This window comes from Asparagus officinalis, chromosome 8, assembly GCF_001876935.1.
Source record: "Asparagus officinalis chromosome 8, Aspof.V1, whole genome shotgun sequence".
NCBI lineage: Eukaryota > Viridiplantae > Streptophyta > Magnoliopsida > Asparagales > Asparagaceae > Asparagus > Asparagus officinalis.
This window is the reverse complement of record NC_033801.1, coordinates 98,761,664-98,774,425: the sequence shown is the minus strand read 5'-3', so window position 1 is coordinate 98,774,425 and position 12,762 is coordinate 98,761,664. Positions and strand designations below refer to the sequence as shown.

The following is a 12,762-nucleotide window of genomic DNA, read 5'->3' as shown; positions in this document are numbered from 1 at the left end:
ATAGGTATTGGTTCCATCGTTTTCTGTCTTTCGGTTCTGTCCGTGATTCGGTTTGTGTGGTTGACTTGTTCGGACTCGATTCGTTGACCTTTGATGTCCTCGATATGGCAGTAAATCCGCCTCGGTGTTTGAGTTCAAATCCGTTCTATGGTTGGATGACTCGTTGACTCACCGAACTGTTAGCTTGATTCCGCATGCGAATGGATGTATTCCATTGTTTGTGTGCGGTTCGTTTGCCTCATCGCCTCGTTAATCCGCTTTGTTGCGTGTCACTTGGCTTTGGCGTTGTGGATTGACGCTCGTGTTTGGATACGTCGCCTAATGGTTCGTCGGTTTGTGCCGAGCTGTGCTAAGGGACATATAACCAATTTTATACGCCTACAGATACCCCCTCCAAAGTATTTCAGTCTCGTTCTTTTATAGAAGAGTCTGGAATACTTTGGATATGATTGTCCCAGGAATGGCTTCTGTTCTTGATTCCTTCAATCCTTCAGGCTATTCGGTGCTTTGTCGAATGTCTGTAAGGTTTTCGGTGCTGCATTTATTGTCTAACCGTTGTCGGAATTTTAAACTTGAAGTCGATTCCTGATTTTCTAATCTTTAGCTCATGCTTGTTGGTTCAACATAGAACTGATTGTTGGCGTTGAGTCTTTATTTGCAACGCGTTGTTCGGTGTAGTGTTGTTGAGTTATCCTTAAGAACATTTTTAGAAAAATATTCTCCAGAAACTTCTCAACCAAAAATAGGAAATAGTTTATACTCGTATACCTCATTGGAGTAATTTCTGTGCCCGAATGAGCCGAGCCGGCCTGATAATGAGCCGAACCGGCTTGATAATGAGCCAAAAAAAGGCAGTAATTAGGCTCAAAAAATCCTCCGACCCTTCCGAACATATGGGAGAGGAGTGAATAAATAATGGACTGAACCGTCGGGCGATTTGAAGTTGTTTTGACACTCGGTTCAGCTCTAATTTGAATTTTGGTTCAAACCAGGTCTGGTCCGGTTCAACTTGGTCTGGTCCGGTTCAACTAGGCTTGGTTCAACATTAAAAAAATGGGTCTTTTTCTCCTCATTAGGGCCGGCCCCCCTCTCTCCCCTATTTTTGGATTTCTCTTCCCTCGTGCATCCGTTCTTCCTCAAATCTTCATATTTGTCTTAGATTCGTCCTTCCTTTTGATCTTTGACTGAGAAATCCCTCAAAATTTCCATATTTAGAATTTCTCTCAGGCCCCTCGAGCACGTGGTTCGAGCCTCTTTCAAGATCTGATTTTTATTGGATCCACGAGCTTTTCCTCAGGTAAATCCTTCACAAATTTAGCATATTTTATGCTTAATTCAATTTATGAATTTGTGGGATCGCATGTGAGGGTTTGAATTATGATTTGGCGCCTCGAGCTCGTCTTTCAGGGGGGTAGAATCACAATAAAAAGGGGAATTTTTTTCTGGATCTGATCTCTTAATTTATTTTGCAGGTCACCATGTCTCGTATTGTGAGGGGTCAATCCTCTACCGCGTCGGCCGATGGCGCGCCTCCATCTTATGCCGGTGAGCTATTTTTGGAAATTTACAAATTAGTCCATTTTTTCTTGGAAATTTACAAATTGGTCCTTTTTACCCCACGTTGTTCTCCTTGGTGAGACAATCGGGAAGAGCCTTGATTCTCCTTGGTGAGGATCGACGCTTTAAAGATATGTTTTGCTTGGTCAACAACATATCTCATAATAAATAAAGGGGCGTTTTGTCGCTACATTGTGCCTTATAAGGCAGGGATATGTTTTTTTTTTTTGATATATCCTACCTTATAAGTGCATAATGTGGCCAAATCGTCTCACCCTTTATAAGGTAGTGACTCTATCTTACCCATTCGTAGGATGAGTTCAACTTCCTTTTATAATTGAGACTAACAAATGTTTAAATGTTTGCTTCCAGTGGAATATCCTTCTGGAGCGTTCTCATCTCACACAGTGTACGGGCGTCATGGCGAGTATTATTCGACTTCTGACGATTTTTCCCCTATTCCAGTTACTCCTCAGTTTGCTTCGGGCATGTCGACATAGGTTGCCCAAGTGGTGAAGGAAGGTGGACATCGAGCTCTTCGACAGTTGATTACAGATGCGCCTTTCGTGAAGGATGCCAGTTCTATTCAACCTCTCAGGAAGACCGACTTCTTATTTGGCGACTCTGCCGAAGACCCGGATGCAGTGTTTATTGACGTCGAGCAGTGGCTCCATAAAACTGGCAGTGGTTTCATATATTTGCCGAAGATTCCTCGGCATCGTTCGTTGACTGAGCTCAGGCGTCAGGCTGTGACGCGGGAGATGTCGTGGCGCTTGACGGAGGAGCATGAGAGCGTTCACTGTGGCTACATCACTCATCAGGCAGCTCCTGGTTCGAGCAGGAGTCATATCACTGGATTGCATCCTGGAATATTAGGGTTGGATGCACCGTCGCGTAACGAGCTTCTTGCCTCTGCTTCTACTTTGAAGAATTGCCTCGCTGCTTTAGGACGGGAGATGCCTGCGACGCGTCACAGATTTTATGGCTGGGTCCATTCTTTGGACAAGCTTTGGTGGACTCGCATGACGAAGTATGTCTTGAGCCGATGGAGCGAGGAGTTGCACGCTTGTGGTCTATATGCAGCCGTTCGTGCCACCATGTATGGTTTGCCTGTTAGCGCGAAGCATTTCTTTGCTTTGTGCGAGCTTTATACTCCAGATTCGAATACTTTTTTGACCCGGTAAGGGGAGTTGGGCTTGGCCCTCCATGAGATGCACAGGATTTCTGGTTTGCCCATGGGACAGATGCTGTATCAGGAATACTTTACCTCCAACCAAGAATTGAGTCAGCTGAAGGATCACATGCCCGACCGCTATGAGACTTTATGGGACCTCACATGTCACTATCATATTGCTTTGGCGCAGTCTGAGCCTTTAGCGAAGAGGACTAAGTCATTCGTGAGTCTGAAGCAGTTTGCATGCTACTTGTTCAGAAATCTAGAGAGCAATTCCGGCGAGCCTATTTGTGAGCTGGCACCGCTCACTCCTTCAGGGGTGAATAATCTATTGAAGAAGATTGGCGCTCATTCCTATACCATTAGTAGTCCTGAGAGTGGCTTTCCTGCAGGGACCAAGTTTAAATCATTCTTATGGCATGCGACCGCACCGATTCGACCGATGACCCTTCTTGCCGGTTACCTCGCTATCTGGTTAAAGAAATGTGTGGTCCCGTATCAGTCCGGTGACATCTTGCCATTGGAGGTGCTCTACCTTTAACTGGCTGGTGAACATCAGGCCGGGTTATCTGACTTTCCGGGTGAGGAATCAGTGTTTTATAGAGCCATATCTACCCTGCCGATTCGCCCGCCAGTTTGGTTATGATCAGCTTTATGTCGGGAATCCACGTCAGCAGCTTCGGACCCCCGGCGGTTTGGTGGACGGTCTTCGTGCATGGTTGTGGACCGTGACGGGCTGTACTGGTGCTAAGTTCAGTCTCCCGAGTGCTGAGCGGCAGTTGAACCTCACCTTCTTAAGCTGCAAGTGGTTGTTAGCAGCTAATAAAACTGTCCCCGTGAAGCCGATTGCAGAGCTAGAGGCTGAGGAGGCTTCTCAGGCTGATTCTCGTATGATTTGGGAAAATGCTCGGTCACAAAGGGCACGGCACAAGACTCGTCGGATTGACGACGAGGGAAAGAAGATCTTTCATTCTACTGATGAGGCTTCAGGCGAAGATCTTGAAGATTACGAGGACTGTTATGAACGAGGTCAGTTACTTACTCTTTCCTTCTATATCCCAGAATTATTAAACCTGACAATGGTTTGATGTTTTAGGGACCACAGCTGACCAAGATGAAGAGTTCCGTCCTTCTCCCCAGGCGAGACCTTCGATTATTGTCCCTGCTGCTAGGCGGAAGAGATTAGCCTGCAAGCCGCGTGTAGTTTCGCGAGCATCTGATATGGATTTGGTCGGTGACGATCCTACTAGTGATGGAGGTAACATCTACCCTATAGACCAACCTCTTGATCATTCAGAACTTTGACTCATGCTTTTCCATCTCTATATAGGAGAGCGTGGGGAGAGCGAGATGAGTCCTGATCCTGTTTTTCACGATTTTACATCTTCTGGTGAGCCCGACTCACTGCACCAAGTAGAAAGGCCTGCAGAAGCTGCCGACATTAGGGAGACCATCAATGTAGGACCCGGTTCGATGAATCCAGGTACATCTACCATTAACAATATATCTTTTAGATAGCACACAAAGGAGTCGAATGATTCAGAATTTGTGCATTCCCTGATTGTCTCTATGCTTCTCGCTCTTTTAGATAATTTGCAGTAGACAAACATGGATCTTGGGAATAAAGAGGCTGACACACTTATAAGAGGTAACTCATTTCTATTGGTTGTAGTCTCTTTATTCTTCTTTCGTACTTATATTCCCTTGTGTCAGATTTCTCAACTGATGATTTTGACGAGGAAGGTTTGCTTGTGGACACTCCTATGCTCCACTCCTATGCTCCACTTCATGTATGGCTCTCCTCAGATTGATGACCAGTTTCCTGGAGATAAATTTCCTGAGTCTACGCTCCCTAAGAATCCCGAGGATGGTTCTTCTGAAGGTACGTGGCTCTTCTCAAGGTAATTATAGGACTAGCCAATTTTTGACTAATGTAGCTATAATGTGATGCATCTGAGAATTCTGTTTTATATTTGACAGGAGCTTTTGTCGAGACTGATCCTGTTGAGCCGGCTGTGGGACCAAATACACTAGTTGATACACCCACAGCCGTTACACCTCCACTACCCCCAGTGACCCAAGGGGCAGAAGGTATATATTAAGCAACTGAGAAATGTCATTTACTTCCTAATTAAGGTTTTCTTGACGAATTTCTCCTTCTTGTGTAGAGCTTTCTTCTCGGCTTCATGTCCTTGTGAAGGAGTTGTTATCTGACAATGACCCTGAGAAGATCGTCATCTGCATAGAAGTCCGCTCCTTCTTCTCCTTCGTGAATGCTATGATTGGCAAACTCTTCCACGACGGACTTTCCCTTCACCAGTTTAAGCCATTCCTTGATCTTAAAATAAATTCAATAAGGGATGCAGGATACCCGGATCTTGCGAAGGCTATAGTTGATGATCTCGACTGCCTAGAGCATGAGCTTCAGATGTTTTGCGAGCTCCGGGATGTAGGCGCCTCTTCATTCATTGCTGCCGAGTTGGATACTCGCTTACAGACATGGCGCGATACTAGGATTCTTGATGAGCTCGAGATTCAGGTGCAGCGGGACCGGGTAGATCGAGTTGAGGCTAACCTTGCTATTAGGTCATCATCACTCAACGAGCTTGATTCTTCCATTGCCTCTTGTGAGACCCAGATAGACCAGCTCCGAAGAGAACTCCGTGAAAAAGAGGAGACTTTGAGTATTCTCCATATGACGAAGATAGAGGATCTGCAAGCACATACTGCTTTATCTGATGAGCTGAAGTCCTTGAAGCAAAAGCTGATCGAGACAGAGAAGGTCGCTGTGAAGACTTTAGCCGCGACTGAAGAATCCATCAGAGCCGAGTTGTAGGATGAGCTTAGGCAAGCTTACGATGAGAAGTTGTCTAAGTTTAGTCAGCAGATTTTTAGCCACGGGCTTGATGTATGATTTTGTTTGTTGAAAACTCTGACTTTTGATTTTCTTAGTGGAACTGGTTTTTATCTTTGTTTTTATTATGATTCCTCATTCCATTTGAAATGATTGACCATAATACTTTTAGGATTTTTGGCAAACCCTCATTATGATTCCTCATTCCATTTGAAATGATTGACCATAATACTTTTAGGATTTTTGGCAAACCCTCAGCCTTCAACGGGTTTGATCTTTTAGGATTTTTGGCAAACCCTCAGCCTTCAACGGGTTTGATAAGCCTTTACCGATTACCGTTTGAATTGGGCTAGCATGTAGATTGTCTAAATCCGTTCCGCATGTAACGTTGTGCTAAGAGAATGAATTCTCTGAGACTTTGTGCTATAATTTCGAATACATAGACTTCGCCATTATTACGGGAATAGGCTACCCGGCGACACGTGTTAGGTGTTGACTTTAGGATTTTTGGCTAACCCCCAGCCTTCAATGGGTTTGATATGCCTTTACTGACTACCGTTTGAATCGGGCTAGCATGCGGATTGTCTAAATCCGTTCCACATGTAACGTTGTGCTAAGAGAGTGAATTCTCTTAGACTTGGTGCTACAACTTTGAATACGTAGACTTCGCCCTTGTTACGGGAATAGGCTACCCGACAGCGTGTATTAGACGCTGACTTATCCCTACTTAGGCTTCGGGATAAAATACCCCAGAATCGAACTCTGGTGTCTTTTTCCACGGAGAAAGACTAAACCGGCGACGCGTGTTAGGCGTCGGCATATCCTTTCTTAGGATTCAGGATGAATTTCCCCATGCGTGTAAGGCATGGATTTTGATGTTATTAATAACCACCTGCCACAATGTTGAATATGTGAACGTGTGTTCTTTTTTACGGTTAAGAACTAACCGGCAGCGCGGGTTAAGCGCAGACTTATCCTTGCTTAGGTTTCAGGATAGAACACTCCAGAATCGAACTCTGGTGTCTTTTTCTACGGAAAAAGACTAAACCGGCAACGCGTGTTAGGCGCAGACTTATCCCTGCTTAGGATTCAGGATAAACTTCCTAGGATAAAACCTAGACTAACAAATTCTTGGAAAAGATCGGTGCGGGAAAGGAAGAATTTTATATTCTATTTCCCGGTCTTCTTTTAGGGCGAAGGCAAACCCGAAAATAAGGAAGGAAGAATTTTATATTCTATTCCTTAATTCTGGAAAGGAAGAATTTTATATTCTATTTCCAGCACAAAAGAAACTAGAGGTGGGATCTCCACTCCGAGAATCTGAAAAATCTAGATAAACTTACCTTTCATAGGATTGGTTATCTAGTCGGAAGATGAGTTTTTCGTTTATCGAAATGAAGTTTCAACTTCGGTTATAACCATGAGAAGGCTTAACCAAAGAGAAGAGAAATGAGTTCTTTCGTTTATCGAAAGGGGACTCTGAGCTGAGAGTGGACCTCTTGTTCATGGAAAGAATCAAGAGGGCCAGAAAGACATTTTTAGTGGACTCACTATCAATTGAAATTGATCAGTGAGGGATTTTGGTGGTTTTAATGATTTTGGGTTATCCTCTAGAATATTAAGTGTAATATTCTTCAAAGAACTTCCCGATAAATGGGTTATCCTGAATATACTAGGGATAGTATTTTTTCAGGAACTTCCCATTTATTGGCATTAATTGCCTGGCGCCGTCTTGAGTAATCAGGCGATATGCGCCGTTTGAATAGACTGTGTCTATTACAAACGGTCCTTCCCATTTGGGTTCGAATTTAAGGATAATCGGTCGGCGAGCAGCGAGGACCAGATCTCCTTCCTTGAAGCTTATATGTCGGACTCTTTTGTTAAAAGCCCTAGATATTCTGGCTTGATAAAACTCGATGTGTTGTTGAGCTTCCAAGCGCTTCTCATCCAATCTTTCGAGTTCTCCGAGACGCTTTTGATATTGTTCTTCTGTCGTCATCTGGTTGTGAGAGCGATCCGAAGGGATGAGATTTGAATCTCCAATGGTAGCACAGCTTCACATCCGTATACCAACGAATATGGGGTAGCTCCCGTAGGTGTGCGTATGGTGGTGCGATAAGCCCAGAGTGCTTCACCGAGTCTATCGTCCCAGTCTCGTTTATTGGTCTTCATGAGCTTTGACAGGATCTTAATGATCGTCTTGTTAAATGCCTCAGCTAATCCATTCGCAGCGGGGTAATAAGCTGTTGACGAAACATCTTAAATTTTAAACTTGTCACAAAACCTGACAAAGGCATTGCTTATGAACTGTGGACCGTTGTCATGAATGATCCGTCTTGGCACGCCGTGTCGGTATATGACATGATGCTTGATGAAACTGATGACATTGTTCATCTTCACTTCTCTAAGCGGAATTGCTTCAGTCCACTTTGAAAAGTAATCCGTGATTGCAAGAATGAATCGATCACCTTTGACTGAAGGGCGAAAAATAGGACCGACAATGTCCATCCCCCATGTCTCGAACGGCCAAGACGTGGTTAACGTGTGCAACTGCTCCGGTGGCTGATGCATATAATTTGCATGTATTTGACAAGCATGACACTCTCGGGCGTATTCGATTGCGTCATGAACCATTGTTGGCCAAAAATATCCCATTCTTCTGATGCGATCATACAGTTTGGGACCGGGCTGATGCGCACCGCATTCTCCTTCGTGTGCTTCCTTAAGAACTTCTTCTGCTTCTTTGTTCGAAAGGCATCGGAGTAACAAACCATCGTACCCTCGACGGTATAATGTATGGGTCTCGGTATTATAGAAGAATCTTGGTGCTCTTCGGCGGATTGATTCCCTTTCTTTTACATCCTCTGGCAAAATACCATATTGGACGTAGTCAATGATAGGAAAACGCCAATCTCGGGACTCAGACCCAATTTGAGTTGATCCTTGGCGTTTATGTTTCCGTCATCTTCCTCTTCAATATCCATATCGTATATGGGTATGCAGAGTTGGTGCGTCCTTACTGTGACTAACAGCTCAGTTTCGGAAGGCTGCGCAAGTGATACTACTAGTGCTGCCAGTGCATCCGCATAAGCGTTCTGGAGACGAGGGATGTATTCAATAGGGAACTCTTCAAAAGATTCTGCTATTTTGATGGCCTCCTGGTGGTATGGGATCAGGTCTTGGTTCTTGACTTCATAATCTCCACGGACTTGGTTGACTATCAATTGAGAATCCCCAAAAGCTTCGAGATATTCGACCCCCAGCTCTTTGGCGAAACTGAGTCTAATGAGAAGCGCGTTGTACTCGGCTACGTTATTGGAACACGGACTAGTCAGTGAATAAGCCCGAGGCATCACATGCTTCCCCGGGGAAATTAAAACAACTCCAACTCCGGAGGAGACTTTAGGACATCCGGGGGTTATTGCCACATTAACTGCCCTCGAAGCACCATCGAAGTATAATTGCCATACTTGTTGGTGCGACGTAGTGTTAACCTCATGGGTTTCATCCGGCAAGTCATCATATACTTCTGCCGTATCCGTTGTCGGGTTTGCCGCCAAAAGATCACAAATCGCTTGTCCTTTGATCGACTTCTGCTGTTTGAAGTGCAAATCATATTGGGACAAGAGAAGAGCCCATTTCACTAACCGCCAATTCATAGAGGCTGGTTGCGTCATAAATACCCGTACTGGATTAACGTTAGAAATGGACTTGATATCGAGGCGATGCATTGCTACATTGGGGTCGAGCCCTGGCATATCTTCATAGTTCCACGCGAAGACGTCAATATATTCCCTGATGAGAGCAATTAATTCTTCCTTCTCATTTGGGGGAAGACTATCGCTGATGAATATAGGCTTTGGGTTGGCCTCGTCACCCATATTAACTTGGACTATTTTATCTTCAATGGGGGGTTCCCTTTGTTCGAACCTATCACCGTACTGCATGTTCAGGTGATGAACCCACGGGTCTTCCCATGTTGGCATTTGATCGTCGTCTTCCATTATGGACGGATCAGCTGTAGCCATGTTCGCCATTAGGGCTTTGAAAGCTTCCCCCAGACTTGTATCGGAATCCCATTCCGAGGTATCTAATGGATTTCCATCTTTATATTGCTTAGATGATTGGTCATTAATTAACCAGCAGCATTCGTCTTCTGAAGAAGATTCATACCCTAACCCTCGTCCGTATTTATAATAATCATCGGGTCTCCCTTTTGGTACATATGCCGCTTTGGCCAGAACACGAGGACCTCGATCGAAGTATAGACCTTCTCCGAGTGTGAAATCATATCCCTGCTTTTCCATGAGCTTGCGCGCTTCTGGACTTCAATGCGCAAATTGGTGCGCGTAGCTGCCCTGATTTCTTTGTTATGTTGGAGGTGACGGCGACCCCTAGTGTGTTGATTCGTTCTGGGTTTCTTCATCAGGCCCAAACGATCTTGAACAGGAGCCTTGCATCGTCCATCAGGAAGTGGACCGAGGCACTCCAAAACTGGCTTCTTCCTTCGGGATGATTCTGCATGATCTCCCGGAGAAGCTATTGAAATTATCGGTGACTTTGGTTGATTCGCCGGAGGTTGACCTTGCTTCGAAGGCTGCAACAATTTTGCCATAGCCTGAATCGCCACTTCAGACTTCGGCTTCCATACTTGGCGGGTTGGTGGCGGCTTCTTGGCCACGTCCTTCTGCAGTCTTCTACGGGCTTCTTGGACTTGAGCTCGTGCCTGCGCTGATAGTGCGCGGTGCTTGCGAATGCGCTCCTCAAGTGTCGAACGGTTCCGTTTGACCCAGACCCATTCGTTTGTTGGCGGCTTGGAGGAGTCGCCATTCATCGGTGGTTGAGGTTGTTTGCCTCTCCTGCTCTTCAGATCCGCGTGATAACGGACTCCGTCAATGGACTCCATCGCCTTTGCGAGTTGCCGCACAAGGCGTTAACGTCGCCTCTGGCGGGCTCTCTTCGAGAGAGTGACAACACCTTCAACAGTGGAGGCATCGGCGGGAGTAGGGTTGACCTGGTTGGAGGTCGGCGGAACTTCACCCGACGCAACTTTGGCGTCAACTGGGGTGAGAGCTTCGTTGGCGTTCTGAACTTCTTCAAACCAACGAACTTTTCTCCTGGAGGAGAACTTCTTGGACTTGCGTCCCACTATGGTCGCCAGATTGTTCGCGGTGAAAATCGTGTCTTTCTTCATTGTTGATTCCATTGTCATCTCAAGTAACAGCTTTTTGAGTTACAAAGATCCGGTCTTTTTGTAAGATCCGGTTACAATAAAATCAAAGAAAAATAAAAAAGATTACAACTTTCTCCTTTTGTGTCGAACAAATCGCGAGCTCCTATTTTGTGGTCACTCGCTTGCGTGGGTTGTTTGCCTACGCCGGGGTTTATCCATGGACCACCGCGAGATCTAGATCCGGTCGGATCTACGCAGTATGACGGGTATTATTTCACGAAGAAAATAATAGCCGGGGAGGATTATTTCACCAAGGAAATAATCGCCCAAATCTCGGGATCAAAGACCAAGCTTTGATCCGGAGTATGCCTGCGTAGATCTGAGATCCGATTTGAGATCTGGTTCCTCTCGAACTCTTGCCTTATTTGGCGTTGACGATCGCCGAGCACCGGATCTGGATGAGCAAGTCTTCAAAGTCCCAAAGCTTCAATCTTTCTTAGTTCTGAGTCTTGAATCCAGCAGAGCTTCGCCTCCAAAAGTTCCAACCTCTGACAAATGAGCCTAGGCCTCCTATTTATAGGCTCTCTGAACTATGCCCGCGCACAGATCTGGGCCGGCCACCTATAGGTGGCCGGCTCTTGGGCTCGGCTTTGGCCGAGCCCCTATAGGTATTTGGGTTCCGTCGTTTTCCGTCTTTCGGTTCTGTCCGTGATTCGGTTGTGTGGTTGACTTGTTCGGACTCGATTCGTTGACCTGATTCCTGATATGGCAGTAAATCCGCCTCGGTGTTTGAGTTTAAATCCGTTCTATGATTGGATGACTCGTTGACTCACCGAACTGTTAGCTTGATTCCGCATGCGAATGGATGTATTCCATTGTTTGTGTGCGGTTCGTTTGCCTCATCGCCTCGTTAATCCGCTTCGTTGCGTGTCACTTGGCTTTGGCGTTGTGGATTGACGCTCGTGTTTGGATACGTCGCCCAATGGTTCGTTGGTTTGTGCCGAGCTGTGCTAAGGGACCTATAAGCAATTTTATACGCCTACAGTCACTTGCCAATGAAAGAAATGATCCACACCGGTACTTATTGAAGAATTATTAGAATTAGGTACTAAAATTACTGTAGAAAAAAGAGAGAGAAGAATTTCCATGTTTCATAGTACACATGGTCAAGTTGCCCAAACTGATATAAGCAATCAAACACGAACCTGCTCTGTAATCACCTCTTGTCATTTTGATATATTAAAAAAAGAAGAGATTTATCATTAATGAAGGTAATGGACTCCTTCATCTTTCAGGAGCCCAATAACAACGGTATTAGGACCAAATCAATGAAGGAACTAAAAAACTATTATCTCATTTTATATCATTCGTCTAATATTTGTGATAACTCAACGAAGGTTTTAAAAACCGTCCGTATTTTATACCGATTAATGACGGCCAAATGGTCCCTTCACAAATTTTGGTCATTAAAGACCTGATTTCTTGTAGTGACTAATATTAAAATGACCTAAACATTAACTATGAACTCAAGGATGTAAAAAGAAAATTGATAATAATAGTTAGATTTGAGGGATGCAATAGCAATTCACCTAAATGACCTAATTTTAACTCTAATTTCACAAAAATCTAATATTACCCTAAACCTAATCATAATATTGTAATAATCCAACAATAACTCAAGGATGTAAAATGATTTTTTTGGGCCTAAAAAAATAGCGGGAGAATTCCCCCTAAAATTTTCACCCAAAACAAATTAACAAATCTCTATCTCTCTCTCTCTCTCTCTCTCTTATCCATAGTAATAAAAGTTTCACCCACCCTTCTCCACCTCCGTTGGAGGTCCGACACCTTGACGTCGTCCACCGCTCGTGCTCATGGCTGAGCGCTTGTCGACCGCCTCTCACGTCGTTGTCCATCACTCATGGTCTAGATTTCATTGACCGCCGCTTGTGCCCGTGGTCGAGCGCTTGGCGACCGCAGCTAGTTCCCATGGTCAAGCATTCA

The 12,762-nt window shown here is 44.9% G+C and overlaps 1 protein-coding gene across 1 annotated transcript in view; it reads left to right on the top strand.

Annotated features, from left to right (window-relative positions):
* LOC109821587 overlaps positions 5,427–12,762 on the top strand; it is a 15,390-nt gene continuing 8,054 nt past the window's right edge. Inside the window, exon 1 of the mRNA XM_020387762.1 lies at positions 5,427–5,563. Coding sequence (XP_020243351.1) covers positions 5,427–5,563 — 137 coding nt within the window. The remainder of the gene's footprint in view (positions 5,564–12,762) is intronic.